Here is a 24401-nt window from a genome sequence, read left to right on the forward strand (position 1 = left end):
TGACAAATCTGAAAAATAATATCAATTACAACACAATAATTGTGGGAGACCTCAACACGGCATTGTCAACACTAGACAGGTCAACCAGACTGAAACCCAACAAGAATATACTAGACCTGAGGAGAGAAATGGAAGTAAGAGGCCTAGTAGATATATACAGGACACTCCACCCCCAGAAGCCTGGATACACATTTTTCTCTAATGTACATGGGACATTCTCTAGGATAGACTACATGTTAGCACACAAAACATACCTCCATAATATCAAGAGGATAGAAATTTTGCAGGCTGCCTTTGCTGACCACAAAGCCCTGAAATTATATATAAACTACAAAGGGACACAGAAGAAAATTTTTAACACCTGGAAGTTAAATAGCCTCATACTGAATAATCAGTGGGTCCGAGATGAAATCAAAGAGGAAATCAAAACCTTCCTGAAAACAAATGACAATGGAGACACAATTTATCAGAACCTATGGGACACAGCAAAAGCAGTACTGAGAGGAAAATTTATAGCTTTGCAAGCACACATCAGGAAAGAAGAAGGGGCATACCTGAATAGCTTAATGACGCAGCTCATAGAATTAGAAAGTGCTCAACAAAAGGATCCAAAAATAGGGAGGCAGAAGGAAATAACAAAGCTGAGAGCAGAAATCAATGAAGTGGAAACCAGAAAAATCATCCAAAAGATCAACGAAAGCAGAAGTTGGTTCTTTGAAAAAATAAACAAGATTGATAGACCACTGGCAAAACTAACAAAGAAAGAAAGAGAGAGAAACTTGATAACTCGTATTAGGAATGAAAAAGGAGAGATCACTACTGATATGACAGAGATTCAAAGGGTAATCAGAAACTACTTTGAGAAACTCTATGCCACTAAAAATGAAAACCTGGAAGAAATGGATAAATTTTTGGAATCTTATAATCTTCCACGATTGAATGAAGAGGATGTAGCATATCTAAACACACCCATTACTATTGAGGAAATTAAGAAAGTAATCAAATGTCTGCCCAAAAACAAAAGCCCAGGCCCAGATGGATTTACTAATGAATTCTTTCAAACCTTTCAAGAGGAACTACTACCAATCCTGGCAAGACTCTTTCATGAAATTGAAAAAACAGGAAAACTTCCAAATAGCTTTTATGAAGCCAACATTACCTTGATACCTAAACCAGACAGAGATGCTACGAAAAAAGAAAATTACAGACCAATATCGCTGATGAATGCAGATGCAAAGATCTTCAACAAAATCCTGGCAAATAGGATTCAATGCCTCATTAAGAAGATCATCCACTACGATCAAGTAGGTTTCATTCCAGGAATGCAAGGCTGGTTTAACATCCGTAAATCTATCAACATAATACACAACATCAACAGCAAGAAAAATAAAAATCACATGATCATATCAATCGACGCAGAGAAAGCATTTGACAAGGTCCAACACCCATTCTTGATCAAAACTCTCAGCAAGATGGGAATGGAGGGAACCTTTCTCAATATAGTTAAGGCCATCTACCACAAGCCAGAGGCAAATATTGTCCTCAATGGAGAAAAACTGAAAGCCTTTCCTCTAAATTCTGGCACAAGACAAGGCTGTCCTCTCTCACCACTCCTATTCAACATAGCACTGGAAGTACTCGCTATAGCGATTAGGCAAGAAAAGGATATCAAGGGAATCCAGATAGGAAAGGAAGAAGTCAAGCTCTCACTGTTTGCAGATGACATGATACTCTACTTAGAAAACCCCAAAGACTCTATCAAAAAGCTTCTAGAAACAGTAGACTCATATAGCAAGGTGGCAGGCTACAAAATTAACACACAAAAATCAATGGCCTTCCTATACACCAATACTAATAAGGAAGAAATGGACATTAAGAAAACAACTCCATTCACTATAGTGTCACACAAACTCAAATATCTTGGAATCAACTTGACTAAAAATGTGAAGGACCTATACAAGGAAAACTATAAAACTCTGCTCCAAGAAATAAGAGAGGACACGCGGAAATGGAAGCATATACCCTGCTCATAGATTGGCAGGATTAACATCATTAAAATGGCAATACTCCCCAAAGCACTGTACAGATTTAATGCGATCCCCCTAAAGATACCCATGACATTCTTCAAAGAAGTGGACCAGGCACTTTTGAAATTTATTTGGAACAATAAACACCCTCGAATAGCTAAAGCAATCATTGGGAAAAAGAATATGGGAGGAATTACTTTCCCCAAATTTAAACTTTACTACAAAGCAATAGTTATCAAAACAGCATGGTATTGGAATAAAGACAGGCCCTCAGATCAGTGGAATAAGCTTGAATACTCAGAGAATGTTCCCCAGACATACAATCATCTAATTTTTGATAAAGGAGCAAAAAATCCTAAATGGAACAAAGAAAGCCTCTTCAACAAGTGGTGTTGGCAAAACTGGGTAGCCACTTGCAAAAAATTGAACTTAGACCCCCAGCTAACATCATGTATGAAGGTAAAATCCAAATGGATTAAAGACCTCGATATCAGCCCCAAAACCATAAGATATATAGAACAATACGTAGGTAAAACACTCCAGGACATTGAGGCTAAAGGCATCTTCAAGGAAGAAACTGCACTCTCCAAGCAAGTGAAAGCAGAAATTAACAGATGGGAATATATTAAGCTGAGAAGCTTCTGCACCTCAAAGGAAATTGTGCCCAAGATACAAGAGCCACCCACTGAGTGGGAGAAACTATTCACCCAATACCCATCAGATAAGGGGCTAATCTCCAAAATATACAAGGCACTGACAGAACTTTACAAGAAAAAAAACATCTAATCCCATCAAAAAATGGGGAGAAGAAATGAACAGACACTTTGACAAAGAAGAAATACAGATGGCCAAAAGACACATGAAAAAGTGCTCCACATCACTAATCATCAGGGAGATGCAAATCAAAACAACGATGAGATACCACCTCACACCACAGAGAATGGCACACATCACAAAGAATGAGAATAAACAGTGTTGGCGGGGATGTGGGGAGAAAGGAACTCTTATCCACTGCTGGTGGGAATGCCGTCTAGTTCAACCTTTATGGAAAGCGATATGGAGATTCCTCCAAAAACTGGAAATCGAGCTCCCATAGGATCCAGCTATACCACTCCTAGGAATATACCCTAGGAACACAAAAATACAATACAAAAACCCCTTCCTTACACCTATATTCATTGCAGCACTATTTACCATAGCAAGACTCTGGAAACAACCAAGATGCCCTTCAACAGACGAATGGCTAAAGAAACTGTGGTACATATACACAATGGAATATTATGCAGCTGTCAGGAGAGATGAAGTCATGAAATTTTCCTATACATGGATGTATACGGAATCTATTATGCTGAGTGAAATAAGTCAGAGAGAGAGAGAAAAACGCAGAATGGTCTCACACATTTATGGGTTTTAAGAAAAATGAAAGACATTCTTGCAATAATAACTTTCAGACACAAAAGAGAAAAGAGCTGGAAGTTCCAGCTCACCTCAGGAAGCTCATCACAAAGAGTGATGAGTTTATTTGGATAAATAACTACATTTTGAACTGTCCTAATAATGAGAATGTATGAGGGAAATTGAGAACCTGTTTAGATTACAGGCAGGGGTCGGGTGGGGAGGAGGGAGACTTGGGACATTGGTGATGGGAATGTTGCACTGGTGATGGGTGGTGTAAAAAAAAAATGCCAGCTTAATTATTCCTTCTCTTCATGACTATTTTTAAAATATAAAGTCTGTAGGCAGTGAATAATTATATACCGGTAGATGTTTTGATATTTAATTTTTAAAAATAAAAAAAGAGAAAAAAAAAGAAAAAAAAAAAGAAAAAAAATAATCTCCAGCAATAGCTTGAAAGTGAGTTTTGAAAGACTTCAGGATGAAGTGCCCTTCAATAAGTGACTCCACTGAGTTCTTCATCACTTCTCTCACGTGGAAACAGAGAACACGGACATCTGTAAACCATCTTAGCCAACATGAAATATACCCATTGATCAGAGCACTATAAAACTATAATTAAACACTAGAGTTTATAAGGCATCCAGTCTATGCTGTTCCATTAGAACCCAATGAAAGATCTAATTATTCTGATCAGCTTGATCATAATCAGTTACTAACTAATAATTGATTTTCCCAAATGATACCTGGTCAATTTAAATAACATAATCTCGGGACCGGAGATATAGCATGGAGGTAAGCATTTGCATTGCATACAGAAGGACGGTGGTTCAATCCCAGCATCCCATGTGGTCCGCTGAGCCTGCCAGGAGCGATTTCTAAGCATAGAGCCAGGAGTAACCCCTGAGCACTGCGGGGCATGACCCCAAACCCAAAAATAAATAAATAAATAAATAAATAAATAAATAACATGATATCATTCTTTAAGATGCAGACCTTGCTATCTTTATGACTCACCTATATCCTTTTAACTGTAGTCTTTCATTTTACTTTATTCAATTTAATTTATTCATCAACGTTTGCCTCCTTCAATACATTTTCTATTTTGAACATGCCGTTTCCATAATTTATTTCTCAACAGATCCATTGCTTATAGAGTAAGAATCCAATTTTTAAGTTCAGAAAATACCCTTCTTTAATTTTTTTATTAAAATGCCAAGGAGCAATTTTCCATATGCCTGCTTGTGCTGTGTAAACAGACCCTTAGACCCAAAAAGGTTCAAAGTTGGAAAAGGCCCTAACTTCCTGAGAGAAGATCTTTTCAAAAAGCTGTCTATTTCTATTATTGCAGGAACTTTTCAAAACTGCCTGTACTCACAGAGAGGGTGTTTGAAAAAGTAGCATCTGTGGGAAAGAAAGTTTGGAGAATAAGCTGTACTCACAGGCAGTACGGCCCTGAAAAACCTTGGTTGCCTGTCCATGAGGCATTCAGGAATAAAGGGGATATAGCAGAAATATTAATTGAGACATAATTTCATCTGAAATTTTAAAGATCACTCAGATTTAACATTTACATAGATTCTAATATTCTTTAATAATTATTATTTATTTTTCTTAGAGCCTCTCTTAAAAATTACTCAGATTTATAATTTATAATTATAAATTTATAATTTACTCACCTTATGAGGAACATTTACATAGATTCAAGTATTTTCTATTTACTCTTATGAATGATTACTCATTCTCAAATCTAGCTTTGCTCTTAGCCTAAGTGTATTTATATCAAGGATTAATATTTCAGGCCCCAGTTCAGAATGCGTAAAACTAGAATAAAACCAAAACAACATTAGTCACTGGGAAACTGACCTTGCTGGCTAGGAAACCTCAGATTAGCAAAAAGTGGATTCAAAAGTGAAACTTTCTTGCATCAGAAATATGCTTTTCATAATTTGCCCCTGTGTCTTTTTTTTTTTGTCTGAAAATTATGACTTGTAAAAAAGTTGAGTATAAATATTCCAACTTTTGCTTTGAATAAACAGAACAGAGTTGGAACCCAACATGAGTCTATGGCTTGTCTCCCACAGCCAATTCTGTGCACCCACTTTTTAAGGGACCCCAGAAGATTCCTTAGTGTCAGGACATACTTGTCACCTATATCACATATATAACAATTTGCCTATAAAATCTAATAATTTTCACATAATAATTTGCCCATTCAAGAGCCAAATCTATCTTTTTCTCTATTTCTCTTTCCTATATTCCTTTATTGATGTTTTAATGACCAAGGATATCAGTAATACTTAAATTTGGTGCTTGCTTGCTTGGCTAAGGTGCTTGTGGGAAGTTGCACTCTTGAATTGTACTTATACATCTTTTAGTTTCGGTTCTTGTCTGTGGCTGTGTCCTTTAGTTGTAGTGCTTGCATACATGTGGCTACAATGCAGCCAACAATTGTATGTGGAGTTGGGGCTCACAAAGGAAGGTTGCCAGGATCATATTTGGTGCTTGCTGATGACTCTGGCGGTTGAAATTTAGAACTCAAGTTTGCAAGACAGAAGGTTTAACTTTCTAATCCGAGTTATCACACCATTGTCTTCTAAAAATTTATCTACCTAGGGCTGGAGACATAGTACAGTATGTAGGGTACATCAGTGTATGCTGTACATACTGATGACATGGGTTTGTTTCCTGGCACCATCTTATGTTCCTTTGGGTACCAAAGTAGAGATCCCTGAACACAGAACCAGGAATAAGTGCTAGCATCCTCAGGTGTGACCCAAGTGGAAAACAACAAAGTAAAGAAAATTCAAATTTTTGACCTAGCAATGCCAAGAATGAAACAGTACTACCTTGTCTCTCCTTTATAAAATCTGGAAATTATCAAACATTGTAGACTAGTATCTAGGATAGACTGTATTTTGTTAGTAATATTATCTTCTTCTTTTTCTCTTTTAAAGTAATAGCTTCTAGGGGTACGAGTGAAAGCACAGCGATAGAAGGGTGTTTGCCTTCCACGCTGCTGACCGGAGACAGACCCCGGATTTGATCCCCAGCTATCCCATATGGCTCCCCATGTCTTCCAGGGGTGATTTCTGAGTGCAGAGCCAGGAGTATCCCCGGAGCATTGCCAAGTGTAGTCCAAAAACCAAGGAATAGATATATAAATAAATAATATTATAGCTTTTCTTTAAGTATATTTGTGCACTTTATTGTACTTAATATAGTACATTTAAATTTTTACAAATAATTCTTTAAAATAATTACATTATGTTTCCCAATTAAGAGCTTTAAATATGTATATATTGTTTAGTTAGTAAACATTTACTAATATCATTTTACCTCATTTTTTTGCATTTTTTTCTAAAATTAAGAAAAGAAATAAGAAATGATGCAGTCTAGTGGTCAAATGGTCTCAGGCGCATTGGTAGAAAAAAAGGACAGAACTAAATATCCAAGCCAAAGATAGAATCAAGAGACCAACAATAGAATCAAGAGACCTACACTTTAATAATCTAAACTTAAATGGATCTATTATACTGGCAGGCCAGTGGGCAAATGGTAGTCGTTAAGCATGCCTTCTGGATCATTGGTGGAGGGAGGTCGACACTGGAGGTTCAAATGACCCTGATTCACTGTATATATGAAATTCAACTATGTAAGACTTTGTAGTTTACAATGGTTTTAATAAAATAAAATTAAAAATAAAATTTTTAATAGAAGTGATAGTTTGAGTTACTTACTTGTTTTTTTTTAAAGATGTCACTAAAAAGCTAGCCAGAATTTTTATCAGTTTTGGTTCTCAAAGCTAGAGAGTGCCAGTTTCACAGTGAATAAATAGCATGTGTGTGAATATCTTTATTTGCAGCTACTTAATAAGTGAAAATGGTACTTTGCTGTTATTCTTGCTTAGGCAGTGAAAATTAAGAATTGCCATGTGTTAGAAGCCACTGATTGTTTTTATTTTGGACTGTTCTATTACCCAACTTAATTTTAGCCGAGATGAGTATAACCTATTTGGTAAACCAGAATATCATTAAATGCAAATACTTATTTAGTAACAATTATGGCATTTTAATTCTTACCAATGTCTTTACATGTATTCATATGCTTGCATATTGTTCTTAGTAATGTCTTCAATATTATTTATATTTCTTATACATCATAATTTTATAGCTGACACCTCATATTATAGTTTGCATCGACTGAAATAAGGATTCTTCCTTTCATTTACAAAAGAGAGTTGTAGGGCTGGAGAGATAGCATGCAGAAGGACGGTGGTTCAAATCCCAGCATCCCATATGGTTCCCCAACCAAGCCAGAAGCGATTTCTGAACTTAGAGCCAGGAGTAACCCATGTTACTACCAGGTGTGACCCAAAAACCAAAAAAAAAAAAAAAGAAAGAAAGAAAGAAAGAAAAAAAGAGTCATATAATTTTCTCCCAAACTATGACTTATATTTTTTTATTTAGGTCATCTTTTCTTTTCTGGTATATATGTTTCTTACTTTGATGGAGTTTTTTTAGGTTATCTTTATTTTCATTTGCTGGAATAATGACACTGATTCATTGAAGAACTATCTAGGTTCAATGTCATTAAGGGACCTGCTTATCCATTTGAACTGATTTTTATGAATGATTTGAGATAAGGGTCTTAATTTCTTAATTCATTTCTTTATGTTTGACTGATCAGTTTTACCAGCATCATTTATTGAAGAGGCTTTACTTCCTTCACTTCATGCTTTTAGGTTTTTTTTTTTGTTTTTGTTTTTTGTCAAATACTATCTGTCTCTGAGACCTCAATTTTACTCTATCGATCTGATTGCTTTTGTTCAAGTACCATACTGTCTTGATTATTGCAGCTTTGTAGTATAATTTAAATTTGGGGAAAGAAAGGCCTGCTACATTCTGTTTATTCTCAAATTTCTTAGACAATTCAGAGGGATTTTATTAAAATGTCAGCATGATTTTGTTTAAATCTTTAGAGTGCCATGGGTATTTTTATAGGCACTGCAATGAATCTATACAATACTTTGGGGAAGACTGAAAATTAATCCTGCTAATCTACACACAGAAGATATGTTTCCATTTTCTTGTGTTTTCTTTTATTTCTTTTATTAGTGATTTAGTTTTCTTTATATTATATTTTACTTTTATTTACTTTTATAATTACCAGACACTAATGTTTTTCCTTTTTGTTTTTTTTTGGTTTTGTTTTTGGGCTACATCCAAAAAAAAGCAGCGCTCAGGTTTTACTCCTCGCTCTGTGCACAGAAATCACTCCTAGCAGGCTCAGGGTGAGGGTGGGGAGGCATATGGGATGCAGGGATCGAACTCGAGTCTGTCCTGGGTCATCTACATGCAAGGCAAATGCCCTAACTGTGCTATCGGTCCAACCCAGAAATAATTTTTTCTAAGGTGCAATTGTGAATGGGATGATACTTTATTTTTATTTCTTTTACATTAAGAATGTCATGGATTTATTTTTGTTGGTTTTGTAGCCTGTCATATTATGTAAAATTTTTGTTTCTAGCTTCTTGAATAGGTTTTAGCTTTTTCTATGTATAGTGTTGCTCAATTGTATTCTTTATTTTAGGAGGAAAAATGGAACACACGTAGTAGTGCTTAGGATTCCCCTGGTTGTGTTCCCAGAGATCTTTCCTAAGTGGTAGGGATTGAACATGGATCAACAGCATCAAGGCTAGCACATTACCTATTTTCCTATCTCTTGGCTCCCAATTTGATTGTATTACTACCTACGGTAATACTGATACTTAACATAACTTATTTGATTTTTCTCATTGAGGATTTTTTATAGGTTCTAGTTTTGACTTTAATCCTGTTATGAGCTATTTTTGTTTTTACATTAGTTTCCTAATTGTGCCATTTGCCAGTTATCTTTAACCTCTACTTTCATTTATTTTCGTTAATGTCCATGGAAATAGAAACAAAATGATGTTTACAATGAATTTAGTTAGATATATTTAACATTTTACCCAAGGCAAAATTTTATTCTATTACTACACATGATAACAGCTGTTCTTAACATATATTTATTTGACTTTCTTCATTGAGAATTTTATTCTTTTTATGACAGGATTTAATCCTTTCAAAACATGTAATATTTTATTACATTAGTTTCCTAATTGTGCTATTTTGCCAATTATATTTACTTCTCCTTTCACCTATTTTCTTTAATTATCATGAAAATAGGAATGAGATACTGTTTACAATAATGAATTTTGTTAAAGATATTAAAATCTTCCCCCATATGTATTTTATCTTTTGAACTATTTTTTTCTGTGCTATATAAAGTCACTTTAAATAATGTAATTAATTGTATATTATTTATAGTATAGATATTTTTAGAAACAAATTTACATTTATAGAACAAGGATTTAGCAACTCAGCTTATTTTTCTAAAATGACTTGGAAGAGATTTGGCAATGATCCTTGAATTCTTTTCATGAATACTCAGGGACTTTTCTGCTAAATCTATATCTAAAGACATGGAGAATGTAATTTGTGTTATCATTTTGATGATTTAATAATCTTTGTGAATTTAATAAAACAGCTGAAACCACAAGCATTAATAGGAATATCAGTTTCAATATCTGATATTGGTTGAAACATCAAGTAAAGTGTGATTCTGTTTAGAACCAACCTCTAATTTAGGCTAAAGCAGTAGTTATTGCAGACAGTATTTCTGTGTTTGGTTTTCTTAAATGAGTATAACTTTCCAATCCACTTTATGCTACCTACTTGGTTAAGTAAAGTGTTCCAGGATTGTACAGACAATAAAAGGGTTCAGGCATATTTCTTGCATGTGCAGATCCTAGTTCTATCTCCAGAATCATGCATTCCCTCAAGAATGTCAACTTGGCATAACCTTGGTAAGCCTTGGGAACTACAAGGTCCCCTTTCATTAAACTTGTGACTCTGCTGGTCAAGAGTAATGACAAGCGACACAAGCCTCCTATGCATTGTTTGTGAGTCTCCCTTCAAAATCAAACAAAATAATAAAAGGGTTTCTTAAGGTGTTATGAATTCATATTAACAAGAACTCACAGAATCAGAGGGAAGCTTTCAGAATAAAGACTATTTTATGAATGTGTTTTTTTTACCTATCTGCTAATTTATTTTTTTAAATAGTGCCTTTCAATATGCCAAAATATACTCTAAAAAGAATATATTTCTTATTTTCTTAGAGAATTTTCTTCTCGTTTTCATTCTTTGAAATTTTGGGGTAACAGTATCTTGGAATATTTTTAACTTCAAATTTAATGGCAAAGAAAAATAATTGGTTTGACAAGTCCATCTGGTGGTTTACTCAAAGGCTACTGCTCTTGGGAGTCCTTTCCAAGAGTGAATAAGACCATGTAGTTCCTGGGATGAATCCTGGGTCTCCTGCATGTAAATCATTGACTCAGCATATTGCATTATCTCTTTGATTCAGGAAAGAAAAAAATTAACTGTTCTTGGTGACATCCTTTCAACTAAATCCACTTTTACACCCACACTTGCAATATTAAACACAAGGAAACCTCCACCCCTAAGCACTTCAAGACAGCTCAAATCATAGGAGCCATCATTGGATATTCAGACCTCAAATCCTCTTTACCAGCTCCATAGTTACCAACCATAAAATACAGAGCAATGAAAAAGTCAAAGAAATTAGTTTTTAAATCATAAGGAAAATGAAATATAGGGGAGTAATTGGGGTCAGAGTGATAGCACAGCATTTGCCTTGCATGCAGCTGACCCAGGATGGACCTCAGTTCAATCTCCAGCATCCCATATGGTCCCCCCAAGCCAGGAATGATTTCTGAGCACATAACCAGGAGTAACCCCTAAGCATCACCAGGTGTGGCCCAACCCCCCTCAAAAAAAAAAAATATATATATATGTAGGGGAGTCCTCATGCCTATCAAAAACCTCAACACTTTTTAAGGACTTCAAAGCAAAATACTTCATAATTGTAGAGGAAAGAAAGGAAGTATTGGAAGAAAAATTTAATAAAATTAAAGAAAAAATAATGTTAAATATTAAGGTACACACTGAAGTAGAATTAATAAAGAATACATTACTAACCTTATAAGACTTGAAGACAAAACACAAGCTAACACCACAAAAGGAAAGTCAGTTGGAAAGCAACATAAAAAGGAAGAGAATGTAAGATATTTAATGCAAATTAAGATTTAATAAAAGCAACAGGAACAAGCTTGAAATAAAAGAAATACTTATTTGGAGGAAAATAAGAAAAGGAAGAAAGACTAGCAAAAGACATAAAAACTGAAAAACTTCCCTAATTAGTGGAAGAATATATCATAATTTTGGACTCTTCTGTAGTAACAGATTTATTTATTTTTGTTTTTTATTTTTGGGGGCCATACCCAGTGACGCTCAAGGTTTACTCCTGGCTAGGTGCTCAGAAATCACTCCTGGATTAGGATACCATATGGGACGCTGTTGAATTGAACAGTAGTCCATCCTAGGCTTGTGCAGGCAAGGCAAACACCTTACCACTTGTGCCACTGCTCCACCACCAGTAGTAAAAAGATTTATGACTGGCAATGGCTAAGGGCTTTGTGTGCAGCAGAAATTGTTCTAAGAGTTTTATATTATTTTATAGAACTATGAAACAGACATCCCATGAGTGAAAAAAAGTCACATATGATTTAAGTAAACTGCCTAAGGTCAAAACTGCCCCTCAAAACCTATCTAGTATGCCTCCAGAATTTATGAGCAAAATTGATTCTATTGGCTTCCATTGTAACAAATGTACCACATTTGAAATAATAATTCATTACTTATATGGTTTTAGACCTTTCTGATTTGATAGTATAAACAGCCTGGAAAAAATTTACTGGTACCATAAACATTTAGTGGGCATTCAGATATGATTGACTAGTTTTCAGAAATAATTAATTCTTTTCACAAAACCCAATGCATTGGATGTTCTGATTTACTTAGCTTTCATAAAAATCATGACTTTAAAAAATCAGGACTTTTCCTCATAATCTATGGTAATTAACTATATGACAAACTCCCTATAATTAAGAGGTAAATGGCTGGCATAAAAATAAAGAATGCTTGCATGCTATAATTACTTTGCAGCTTACAGTTTATCAAACAAGTACTGAAATCTTAGGAGGTTATATAAGTATAAAACTTATGAAAGAAAAACTTTGCCTTTGCTGCACAAAATTTACAAGCAGATAATGATAGCTTGGCATAATAATGCTAGAATTATTGGCTATCCCTTTAGAACAAGCTTTCAAACTGAAATTCTTTTCTCATATCAGAAAGCATGCTTTAAAAGCCGATCTAGGGTCATACTATATAAATTAATACCATTAAACTACTGGGAAAATTTTGCATTATCTTCTTTATCATTGGAAAATACAGGGCAAAGCAATATGTTTACTCTTATTTCTTTATATCTCAAAACTTAAAGCTATTATTTGCACTGGAGCAGTAAATCAGTGGGTAAGTTGTTTGTCTTGCATACCACTAACTCAGGTTCAATCCCCAGCACCATATGTGGTCCTCCAAGTTCCATGTTTAATCTCTGAGCTGAGAGCAAGGATTAGTCCTAAATTCTACCTGGTGTATTCCAAAACAAGAAGAAAAGGAAAAGATTTTCCCTTCAGTAATGACCTTACTCCCACTTTGACTAATATATATATATATATGTATATAAATGAACAAATATATGTATATATATATGAATTGTGATGACCTGTATGAAGAGGATCATGTCCTGTGCAGTGTTTCAAGCAGTATGAAGAAAGTAAAGAGGATAGAGTGGGATAAGAGTGTGTGGTATCAAAATACTCTGCTAAGTAGAGAAGGAAATTACAGTCAATCATCTTTATTTAAATTGTCTTCTTTTTTTAATTTATTTTTTTGGTTTTTTTGGCCACACACATTTGATGCTCAGGGGTTACTCCTAGCTAAGCGCTCAGAAATTGCCCCTGGCTTGGGGGGACCATATGGGACACCGGGAGATTGAACCGAGATACTTCCTTGGCTAGCGCTTGCAAGGCAGACCCCTTACCTCTAGTGCCACCTCGCAGGCCCCTAAATTATCTTCTTATGTGAAGATAAAATGCATGAAATTTCAAATGAAAATGTCAGTAATATTAATTTTAATATAAGATTCAAATATTTTATATTTCTAATAAAACATTTTATTCATTTTTTGCTTTGCTTTGGGATCTTATATACTCAGAGATTACTCTTAGTATGGGGTAAGGGAACATATGGAGTGGAGGGAATCAAACCTTGGTTGAATATGTTACTGTATTATTTCTCTGGTCCCCTCATATAATTTTTTTGAGGATCTCTAAGTGGTCTTCATGGGTCTGTTGGGACATTTTCAGTAAAACTCAGCCAACTAATCTGCACTGTTTATACTATATGAGGCCTAACATGAGACAATACATAGGACTTGGGGCCACCAAGATTATGCATGTGGTGGTTGGGTAATATATGGCTAAACCTGGCAAGGCTTTGAGAGCAATACCAGGTGAAATTTCTGGCATCACATGGTTTTTCAAACATAGAATGAGGAGGGACTCCTGAGCACAGATCTGGGAGTAGCTTGTGGATATCCCCAAGTGTGATCTGAAAACCTTTCCGAGATAAAAGAAAAGTAAAGAGTGGAGGACTAATATTACTGCCCATATTAATTTTAGAGGAATATAAAATACAATGTCATTTGTTACTATGACTATTTTATTGAAAATATTTTTAGTATTTCTTCTAAATACTATTTTTTCTACCTTTATTTTTAAATTAAATGAGATATATTTGTGCTATTACATGCATTATTTGTTAAAATTATTACATAGACATATATCTCAAAATAGTACATTGTATAATGTTCATATAATGTGGAATTTTGCAAAGTACTTGACATTTTGGAAGTGAAGGAGGATTGGTAATTTATTTTATTTATTTATTCTATCTTTTGGGCTTTATCTGGTTCTGCTCAGAGGCTACTGAATCAGCAAGTTAAAGAACCATGAAGGTTCAGGAATTGTACCTGGGCCTTCCCAATGTAAAGCATATCCTCTAGCCCACTGAATTGTCTCTCCATTTCAGAATCAGTCTTTTAAAAAATTTTAAATATAAATTCTGTTAGGTAGGGCATCTGCCTTTCACGTGCTAATCTAGGACGAACCTCGGTTTGATCCCCCTGCGTCCCACATGGTCTCCCAAGCCAGGAGCGATTTCTGAGTACATACCCAGGATTATGTTTCAATTCTTTCCACAGTATTAAAGAAAAGTGTTTATAGGGTCTGGAGCAATAGAACAGTAAGACAATTGCCTTCTATGACACTGACTGATGTTCAATTCCTGGCATCACATATGGTCCCTGAATCTGCCAGGAGTGATGCTTAAATGCAGAGCTAGGGGCCCGGAGAGATAGCACAGCGGCGTTTGCCTTGCAAGCAGCCGATCCAGGACCAAAGGTGGTTGGTTCGAATCCCGGTGTCCCATATGGTCCCCCATGCCTGCCAGGAGCTATTTCTGAGCAGACAGCCAGGAGTAACCCCTGAGCAATGCTGGGTGTGACCCCCCAAAAAACAAAACAAAACAAAACAAAACAAAAAAACAAAAAAATGCAGAGTCAGTAATCACACCTGAATAAGGATGAGTATGGCCCCCATCCAAAACAAGACCCAAAAAAAATGACTATGCAAATTTTCTTGAAATTTTATAAGAAAAGGAAATTTCATAGCTCTGAAGGGAGTCATCATATTTTCAGAAGTACATTTCTTCTTCCTAGATGTTATTTATAGTCTTAAATTATCTGGTTTTTGTAACCCTAATGATCACTTATGAGACCCATTGTAATAATGTGTCTTTTTTTTTTTATCATACTCAGTCCTATAACTATTTAACCAAAATCATTACTTCTTTCATGATCTAGTTTTCTCTAGAATGATCATTATTTTATTCTTTCCACATCCACAATCCAGACCTTGAATCTACTCACCATTCTGGACAAGTTCATTCCTTCATTTTAGAGTGCCAAATATATTGTTTTATGAATATTCATTTTAAAATTAAAACATTTAAAACTGGATGCAAATGGTCTGAGCGAAGTTGAGCAATGAAAAAAATCAATCCCCTCATTTAGGACATTATTTTTTCTAATTGCACTTAAGATCAACGTTTTTTGGCACAGCTGAATGATATCCTACTGCAGCTGCTGAATCTTTCTAGCATCACTGATTTATGCAGTTAACCTAGATGTACTCTACAACATGGAATTTTTTTTTCCTTATTTCAAATACAAAAACATTTCCTTTTTTTAGTTAATTCTTAATTACATCCTATTGCAATATCTCAAGAGCCACTATTCTTTATCCAATGTATTAATTATCCTTCACAGATTCATAGCTTCTAAACACTTGATTAATATGTAATTAAACTCTTCATCTAGGATACTGATTAATACATGGACAAAGAGAAGAACAAGGAGGTTATTACTAACCCTCTGAGCAACTTTTTGGCCAATTACAGCTATATGTACATTGCACTTACAATTGTACTAACAGGTTCACAAAATGTTTCTTTTTCTTTTTTTTTCTTTTTGGTTTTTGTGTCACACCTGGCAAGGCTCAGGGGTTACTCCTGGTTCTATGCTCAGAAATCACTCCTGGCAGGCTCGGGGGTCCATATGGGGTGCTGGGATTCGAACCAATGACCTTCTGCATGAAAGGCGAACACCTTACCTCCATGCTATCTCTCTAGCCCCAGTTCACAAAATTTTAAGGAGTCTCATACCCAATTAGACTTTGAATTGATATTCAAATTACTGCTCTATTTAGTTCAACCTGACCTTCTCTGAGAACACAACCAGTGTTCTGCAGTAGACTTTCAGAAATCATGAAAGATGATGCTGGAGCTCTGGTGCTGCGGTAGGGCATTTGCCTTGCACTCAGCTAACCCAAAAAGGACCAGTGATTTGATTTCCAGTGCCCCATATGGTCCCCCAAGCCAGGAGTGATTTCTGAATGCATAACCAGTAGTAACTGATGAGTGATATCGTGTGTGACCCAAAAAAAATCATGAAAGATATATTTTTTCATATATCTATATATTTATCTATATATAATATGGTACATACACATAAATATATTTTATACATATATATGGGGGACTTGGTTTACAGAGGGTCTTCAGGAAACCGGGGAAATGGAGACTCAGTATAATTGACTGACTAGGAATGCAAGGGCTTAAAGAGATGGTGCTGCTTAGTTCCTTTAGTATGATGACTACACAAATAACAGTGCTCAGACATCACCAGGGGGCTCCATGGCTGTTCCCAGAATGCTTAAGGGTTTCATAGACTGCTTTCAGTTATACTCAGGACACCTAAGCAATACCACATATCAAACTGGGATTGGTTGCATTCAAGGCATGTATCTATCTCTCTACTATCGCTCCATCTCTGTGATAATTATTTTGTCACAACTAGCTGTACTCAGGCATACTCATAGCTTTGAATTCAGGGATCACTCCTGGCAGGTTCAAGAGACTCTATGTGGTGTCAGAAATAATCCAAGTTGGCTTCATGCAAGGCAAATGCTCTACCCACTGTACTATTTATTGCTCCAGTTCATGATAAATAATTTTTAAATCTTGATTACAGGTCATGCATTATACAAATAATTAAATTATATAGTTAGATTATGGAATAAGTGAATATATTTCTTGTAAAAATGAATATTTTCACAAATTAAACTATTTTATTTTACTTCTGAGTAAACTCACTGCACAATGTTTACTATCTAGGAACTATATCAAAGTACAAAACAAATTTTATACGTATATAACTTAGCTTTTATGTTTGATGTATTACACTTGAGAGATGTATTTTTCAAAGATGATATTTTCAGTGACTAAATACTAAATACCCCTTTAGATTTTGAGTTTATTTCAGAAGATAAAAAGTTACTGTGCAGGCACTCATGGGATTAATTATTTAATTTTCAAAAACATTCACACTTTAGATATTAAATTATGAATCACCTGTACAGATGTTACCTTTTCCAAAGGACTTTCTACTCGAGGAATGCTGATCATTGGCATCTGTGCCAGATTATCCGTGTGTATATGCTCATTTTCTGGTTGTCTTCCCTTGAAATTATTTACCACACACACAACCTAAATTTTAGAAAAAAAATACAGTTAAAACAAAGTCATGCTCCTTATGACTATGAAATTTATCAGTAGTTTAATAATTCAGCCAGTTTAATTGAATATTAAACTTATTTAATTCATATAAACAACTTTATATACATATTTATTTTGACTTAATTTTAAGTTTCTCCAAAGCAAATGCGTTCAATAAAACTCATTCAGTAATTATGAGCATTTAATTGTTCTAAAATGACTATGGATTTATATTTTAAACTCAAACTATTAAAAAATCATAAACTTATCAAAAAGTCTTTGCAGTCTAACTTTCCCTATGGAACCAAACCAACAAATTCATTTACATGATAATAATTTTCTATTGCTTCAAGGTTATTACTTTCATACTAAATGTGGTATATTTGATATTAATTTAGTAGCATCCCTTTAATTAACTTTGATTCCATATATTTTTGGAAGGTAAACAGTAGCTTTCTGGGGTTACTACTAAAATAGAAGACCCTTTACACTACAGAAATTGACCTTTGCTTCATCTGATATTGTTTAACAGATGGCAGAATATGAACTACTGCAGTCTGGTGCATAAAAATGAAGTGCTAGCACTATTAAAAATTATAATCTTAAATCTCTCCTAGGGACTCTTATTTCTAGGATTTTGCGTTCTTATAAAACATTCCAGACATTTCTGATACCTTTTAAGACCTACTAAATTCAGCAACAAAGGAAAATTATTTGTTAATATTTGTTCATCTTTTTTGTTGTTTTGGATTTTGAATCACACCTGGTGATACTCAGGGGTTACTTCTGGCTTTGAATTCAGGACCTACTCTACTCCTGGATGTGCTTAAGGGACCATATGGAATGCCACAACTAAACTCAGGTCAACCATGTGCAAGGAAAACACTTTACCTTCTCTACAATCTCTCAAGGCCTTTGCAATTGGTTCATTTTAAACAATGGTTAAGATATTCTTGGGTATTTTTAGAATGAGTTTATTTTATTATCCAACTGAGACACAAATTTAGTTGCAGTTCAAACTTGCAGTTAATTTAAAATTACTTAATATATACATTATATTGTATTGTTCACAAATATTTTATTGAAAGGAATTTTCTTTAGTAGATACTCATCTCTGAATATTAAAATATTAATCTTGGTTACTTTCCACTTTTTAAATAAAAATTATATATCTACAAAATAATAACATGTAAGGGTTTTTGTTTAGTTTAGTTTAGTTAGTTCTTTTTCCTTTGGGGCCACACCTGGTGGTGCTCAGCTGTTACTCCTGGCTCTGTGTTCATAAATCACTCCTGGCAAATTTGGGGGACCATATGGGATACAAGGGATCAACCTGAACTGGCTGTTTGCAAAGAAATGCCCTAACCATTGTGTTATCACTCTGGCAACTTTAAGATTTTGTTTTTGAAAAATATTTCCATTCAGTGTTTAAAGAATCCTTTATTTTTATTACTTGCAATAGAAATCATTACAGATGAGCATATAAATCATGTTATGGTAACCTAATACTAAGTTCGTCACTGCATCACGATCTTTAGGTGAAGGAGTGTAGAGAGTTGGAGATGGTAGCTACTAAACAAATAATCAAATATGACTTCCTAGAGGATCTGATAGTGACTACTACAGAATATAGGTCAACAAATTTTGTATTTCAAGGGCAAATAAAAAATGTTTTGGGTTCAGAGATACACAGTCTGTGCTGTTTTGATGTGAAAGCAGCCAGAGGCAACTCATAATGAATTGATATGACAGTGTTTCTGTATAACTTTCTTTACTTAGACAATCGATCCAAAATAGACTGTATATATATTACCAATGAACCACTAACTGTTTAAATCCAGTAAAAAGGACAAGAGGAGATTTTAATCAACAAAAAATAATAAGTTTTACATTCATTTAAGAAACACACAACAGACCCACACTTCCATTTTCAGTAATATTATAAATGAAAAAACGTACACATATAAATTACAATTTTTCTGAAGCATATATTGTTGAAATAAAATAACTATGTGAATGTATAAAATTTCATAAGATGAATAAAATTTGTCCTATTTTCCTGAGCATCTGAAAATAATGTAATTTATTTTATTTTTTTTTTTGGGCCACACCCAGTAACGCTCAGGGGTTACTCCTGGCTATGCGCTCAGAAGTCGCTCCTGGCTTGGGGGACCATATGGGACGCCGGGGGATCGAACCGCGGTCCGTCTCCTAGGCTAGCGCAGGTAAGGCAGGCACCTTACCTCCAGCGCCACCGCCCGGCCCCTGAAAATAATGTAATTTATTTTTAATGTTTTCAGGGTTTAGAAAAATCTGACTTTGGGGCCGGGCGGTGGCGCTAATGGTAAGGTGCCTGCCTTGCCTGCTCTAGCCTCGGACGGACCGCGGTTCGATCCCCCGCGTCCCATATGGTCCCCCAAGCCAGGAGCGACTTCTGAGCGCATAGCCAGGAGTAACCCCTGAGCATCACCGGGTGTGGCCCAAAAACCAAAAAAAAAAAAAAAAAAAAGAAAAATCTGACTTTATCAATTGTCTTTGCTTTAGTTGATGATTAATAAATATAATCAAAGCAGTTAAAGTTCCATGTGAATGTTAAATGCTTAACACCAGCATATATTCAGTGAATACTATTTATTATCACAATAAGTATTGTTCTTTGCTATTATTTTAATTGTAAAGAAAAATTTATAAAATATTTCTCGCAATCATATTTAAATATTTAATGAGTCTTCTCTTCTAATATAAAGTATAAAATTAATTTTTTATTAGTGAAATTTTAAGAAAATAAAGCAAAAGAACATTATCTTTTCCTGAGTCTGAGTCTATATAATCTTAAATAGTTCTCTGAATAACTATTTTTTCAGTTTAAAAGTAGAGAGGTTGAATTTAGTCCTCTGTTATGTTCCTCCCCACATGGGGAGTTGATTCTTCATTCTCCTATATTTTCCATAAACTTTTCTACCTTCTTTTTATATGGACTGAAGATTTTATTCTATAAAAATAATGAAGCAATTGCATCCTTACAGTGATCTGTGATGCTTGTGATATTTGAAATGTGAGAATGTTTAAGTAATACTTTGTTAAATGATAAGTTCAGACATGTACATACTATACATGGTTTGGCCATATGAAACTTGAATCAAAGCAAATGCAAGGTTAAGTCAGAAGTTGAAGAGGATGATAGGAAGTTCACAGTGCAGGCCCATTTGAATTTCAGCTTTGAAATAATTCTGCTGCTATATTTTACCACTTGCAATTGAATGATTATTCTCTGAAAATGTATTGAAAATGATTTTTTGCAAGTGAGGTTTGTGTTCTTCTCATGATTTTTCTACCTTCTTTAAAAAATAGAATTACAGGGGACAGAGCAGTGACGCAGTGGTAGGGTGTTTGCCTTGCACTCAGCTGACCCAGGACGAACAGCGGTTCGATCCCCCAGTGTCTCATATGGTCCCCCAAGCCAGGAGCAATTTCTAAGTGTAGTCCCAGGAGTACCCCCTGAGCATCACTTGGTGTGGCCCAAAAAACCAAAACCCAAAAAGAACAACAACAACAACAACAAAAGATTACAATAAATCACCAAGGCTATCACCATTTCTTTGATGGACAAAGTATGCAAATTCAGTACATTTTCAAAGTGAAGTCCAAGATATTACTTTCTTTGGGGGAGGGGGTCACACTCAGGGGCTACTCTGACTCTATGTTCAGAAATCGCCCCTGGCAGGCTCGGGGGACCATATGGGATGCCGGAATTCCAACCACCGTCCTTCTGCATGCAAGGAAAACACGCTACCTCTCCATGCTATCTCTATGGCCCCCAAGTTCTTACTTTTCTAAATTTTTTATTTATTTATTTTTGTGAGGGACTACACTTACTCCTGGATTTGTGCTCAGGGATCACCTCTGGCAGCACTCTATGGGCAATTGGGGGGTATTGGAGATTGAATACAGATTGGACATTGCAAAACAAGTGCCCCACCTATTGTACTACTTCTCTGAATTCTATCCTCAGAACATTTTCCTAGTAAATTTTTAGAAAGGACACACCTTCTAATTTCACTGGTGTTACTGCATACTCAGAACATGGATATTTATCCTTCATATCTTCTGTACTCAACAACTAACTTTACTCAGTTTTATTTCCAAAATATATTGCTGTTTTGTATCTGACATCTGTTTCATCTTTTCCCACTACCAACTCCAAAAACTTAATAATTTTCACTTATCTGGATGTTTGTATAACTTTCTAAACACTCTAAATCCATTCATCACCTTAATCAGTCTATTTCTACAATGATGTGATGATAATTTTTCTAAACACATATTGTACTACCTCTTCCCATTTGTTTTTAAGTTTTGTCCTGGTTCACCTTTATATACTTCATTCTCTGTGTTTTCTAAACACTTTTTGCCTTTCATATCTCTTTTTTGGGGGGTGAACCGTTGGTTTGGGCCACACCCAATGATGTTCTGGATTATTTCTGGCTATTTGTTCAGGATTTACATCTGGCTGTGCTCAGAGGATCATATAGGATACCAGGGATCTAACCTGGCTGCCTGTAAGGTAAGGGCACAATCTGCTGTAATATCTATGAATACAACCCCCTTTCTGGTCATCTGGACTATTTTGGGGCATATTGTCATCTTCTTCCTCTGTGGGTCTCCATTTCAATAACACTTCCTTCCTAGTTTCCTTAATCCTGATAAGTGTTTGTTTGCTTTATTTAAGTGAAGCTTTGATTCTTTTTTTTTTTTTATCCTGTGCATGTTTGGAATTTTTACATCCCTAAGAGTCATACATTTGTTGGTATGTCTCTTCCAAGGTATGTCTCTTTCCAAGCCTTGGAAAGTAGAAACACTGTTTTTATCCACCAGCAAATTCTCAGTTTCAGTAAAAGAATAAATTAATAGCTGAGCATATATGACACTAAAAATTCTCAAAAATTATAATAGTCCTATATAAGTTAAGTAGCTTTCTTTTGAAATGTTCTGCTTTTATTTTCCTATAAAACTGACACTAGTAATATACACATGTGTATTTTTGTTTTTTCTTTTCCAATAGTCATAATAAAATCAATGAACCATTTATGATTATTGTTTCTCTCTCACAAGAAAATATTTTTAGTGTCTCATGTCAACTAAATGGGATTTGGGGTCAAAAGAGCTGTAATCTTAATTACTAGTTTTTATAAGTCTGGGTAAGCTATTATCTAGATTACAGATCCCAATTTTTAAAATTATTTTGAGAGAGGAAGATCCCACATAGTGCTCAGGAGACCTGCTGCCGTTCCCAGTGATACTAGCTATCCCAATATTGGGCATGCTGTTCAGGGCAACTGTGGTGGTATTTGGAATTAACTGGGGTAGACATGGTGGCTCTTGGAGGGGTTATATGATACTGGGCAACATAGTGAGATCAGGAACACCTGTGCTATTTCTTTGACTGCCACATTTCCTGATCTGAAAAATGAGGACAGTAATAAATGGATTTCAGTGTTCCATTTTCATAATTATTTAAAGATATTAACTACAATGAAAAAATACAATTTGAGGAAAGAGTATTTAAATCACATTGTTGTGATGATATAGAAGCATCATGTGACTTTATGTGCTAACACAATATACTATTGCACAATGGCTCAGTAGGCTTGATTTATTCTGCTTGACATATAGTCTGCATACTCTTAAATATTCTTTGAGTCACTTTAAATAAAATAACATTCATCAATCTAGAGTTCTTTTTTTCCTGCTACCATTTGTAATTGTAATCCATTCCTAAGCATGGATTCTGCCCTCTATCTTTAAATAGTAAGCAATGGGATAAGAAAGCAAAATAGTTGAGAACACAATTTATTGTTAAATTGTAACCAGAAAAAACTGTATGTTAGAAATTAGTAAAAATAATAAATAAAACAGGTAATCAAGGAAACACCTGAAAATTTGAGACTTGTTTGAAGAAAAACCTTAAATGTTTAAGGGATGATAACACAGTGAGTGTCTGAACATGTAGAAATGATCAAACTTAAACACCAAACCCAAAGTCAATGACAACAGAATCGATACCCAATCTACAACATGCTTGTAAAGTGGGGACCAGTTACACTAGTTATCTGGGGGGTAAAGAGGGAGATATAGGATGCATGCTTGGAACAGAGGTGGAGGGAGGACAATGCTGGTGGTGGGAATGCCCTCATTCATTGTCACTGTGTACCTTAAATATTACTGTGAAAGATTTGTAATTCACTTTGGTCACAATAAAAATTAAAAAAAAAGAAAAAAGTGAATGTTATCTTCAGAATTTTCTCTTTAACACCTATGTGACTCTATTTGCTACACCTGGGATTTAGTTTACCCAGAAAAAGTTCTGGAGGTGACAAAAAACAGTTCTTCATTCATTTATTCATGAACTATTTCTGAGAACTTCCTATAAACTTTGTACAGGTAATAGTGAAGAGAATGCATAAAACCTTCTCTATGAAGAGTCTATATGTGTTTGGTAACAAGAAAAAAAATCAAAGAACTTAAAAGGTTGCATGTGATATATTTGAAGTTTACCTATAAAGAAAAGAAAAATAAAGTATTAAGAAAAGAGTTTGGGAAAACAAGTAACCACTTTTTTGTTCTGGAAAGGCCTCACCATTGAAGGGATATTGCGATCCTCCAGTACTTTTCCAGGTCACACCTCAGTGAGTGGTAAAAACAAGACTTAACCTACATTTCTCTGATTCCTAGACCCATTTTTGGCTTTCTAAATGTGTATACTGGACAGAATCTGTCTATGATAAAGGAA

At 34.9% G+C, this 24401-nt stretch overlaps 1 protein-coding gene across 1 annotated transcript in view; it reads right to left on the reverse strand.

Annotated features, from left to right (window-relative positions):
* PLPPR5 (phospholipid phosphatase related 5) overlaps window positions 1-24401 on the reverse strand; it is a 156409-nt gene that overhangs the window by 14012 nt on the left and 117996 nt on the right. Inside the window, exon 5 of the mRNA XM_049765780.1 lies at window positions 17483-17602. Within this exon, the coding sequence (XP_049621737.1) occupies window positions 17483-17602 (120 nt within the window). The remainder of the gene's footprint in view (window positions 1-17482; window positions 17603-24401) is intronic.

Source organism: Suncus etruscus, chromosome 19 (assembly GCF_024139225.1).
Source record: "Suncus etruscus isolate mSunEtr1 chromosome 19, mSunEtr1.pri.cur, whole genome shotgun sequence".
NCBI lineage: Eukaryota > Metazoa > Chordata > Mammalia > Eulipotyphla > Soricidae > Suncus > Suncus etruscus.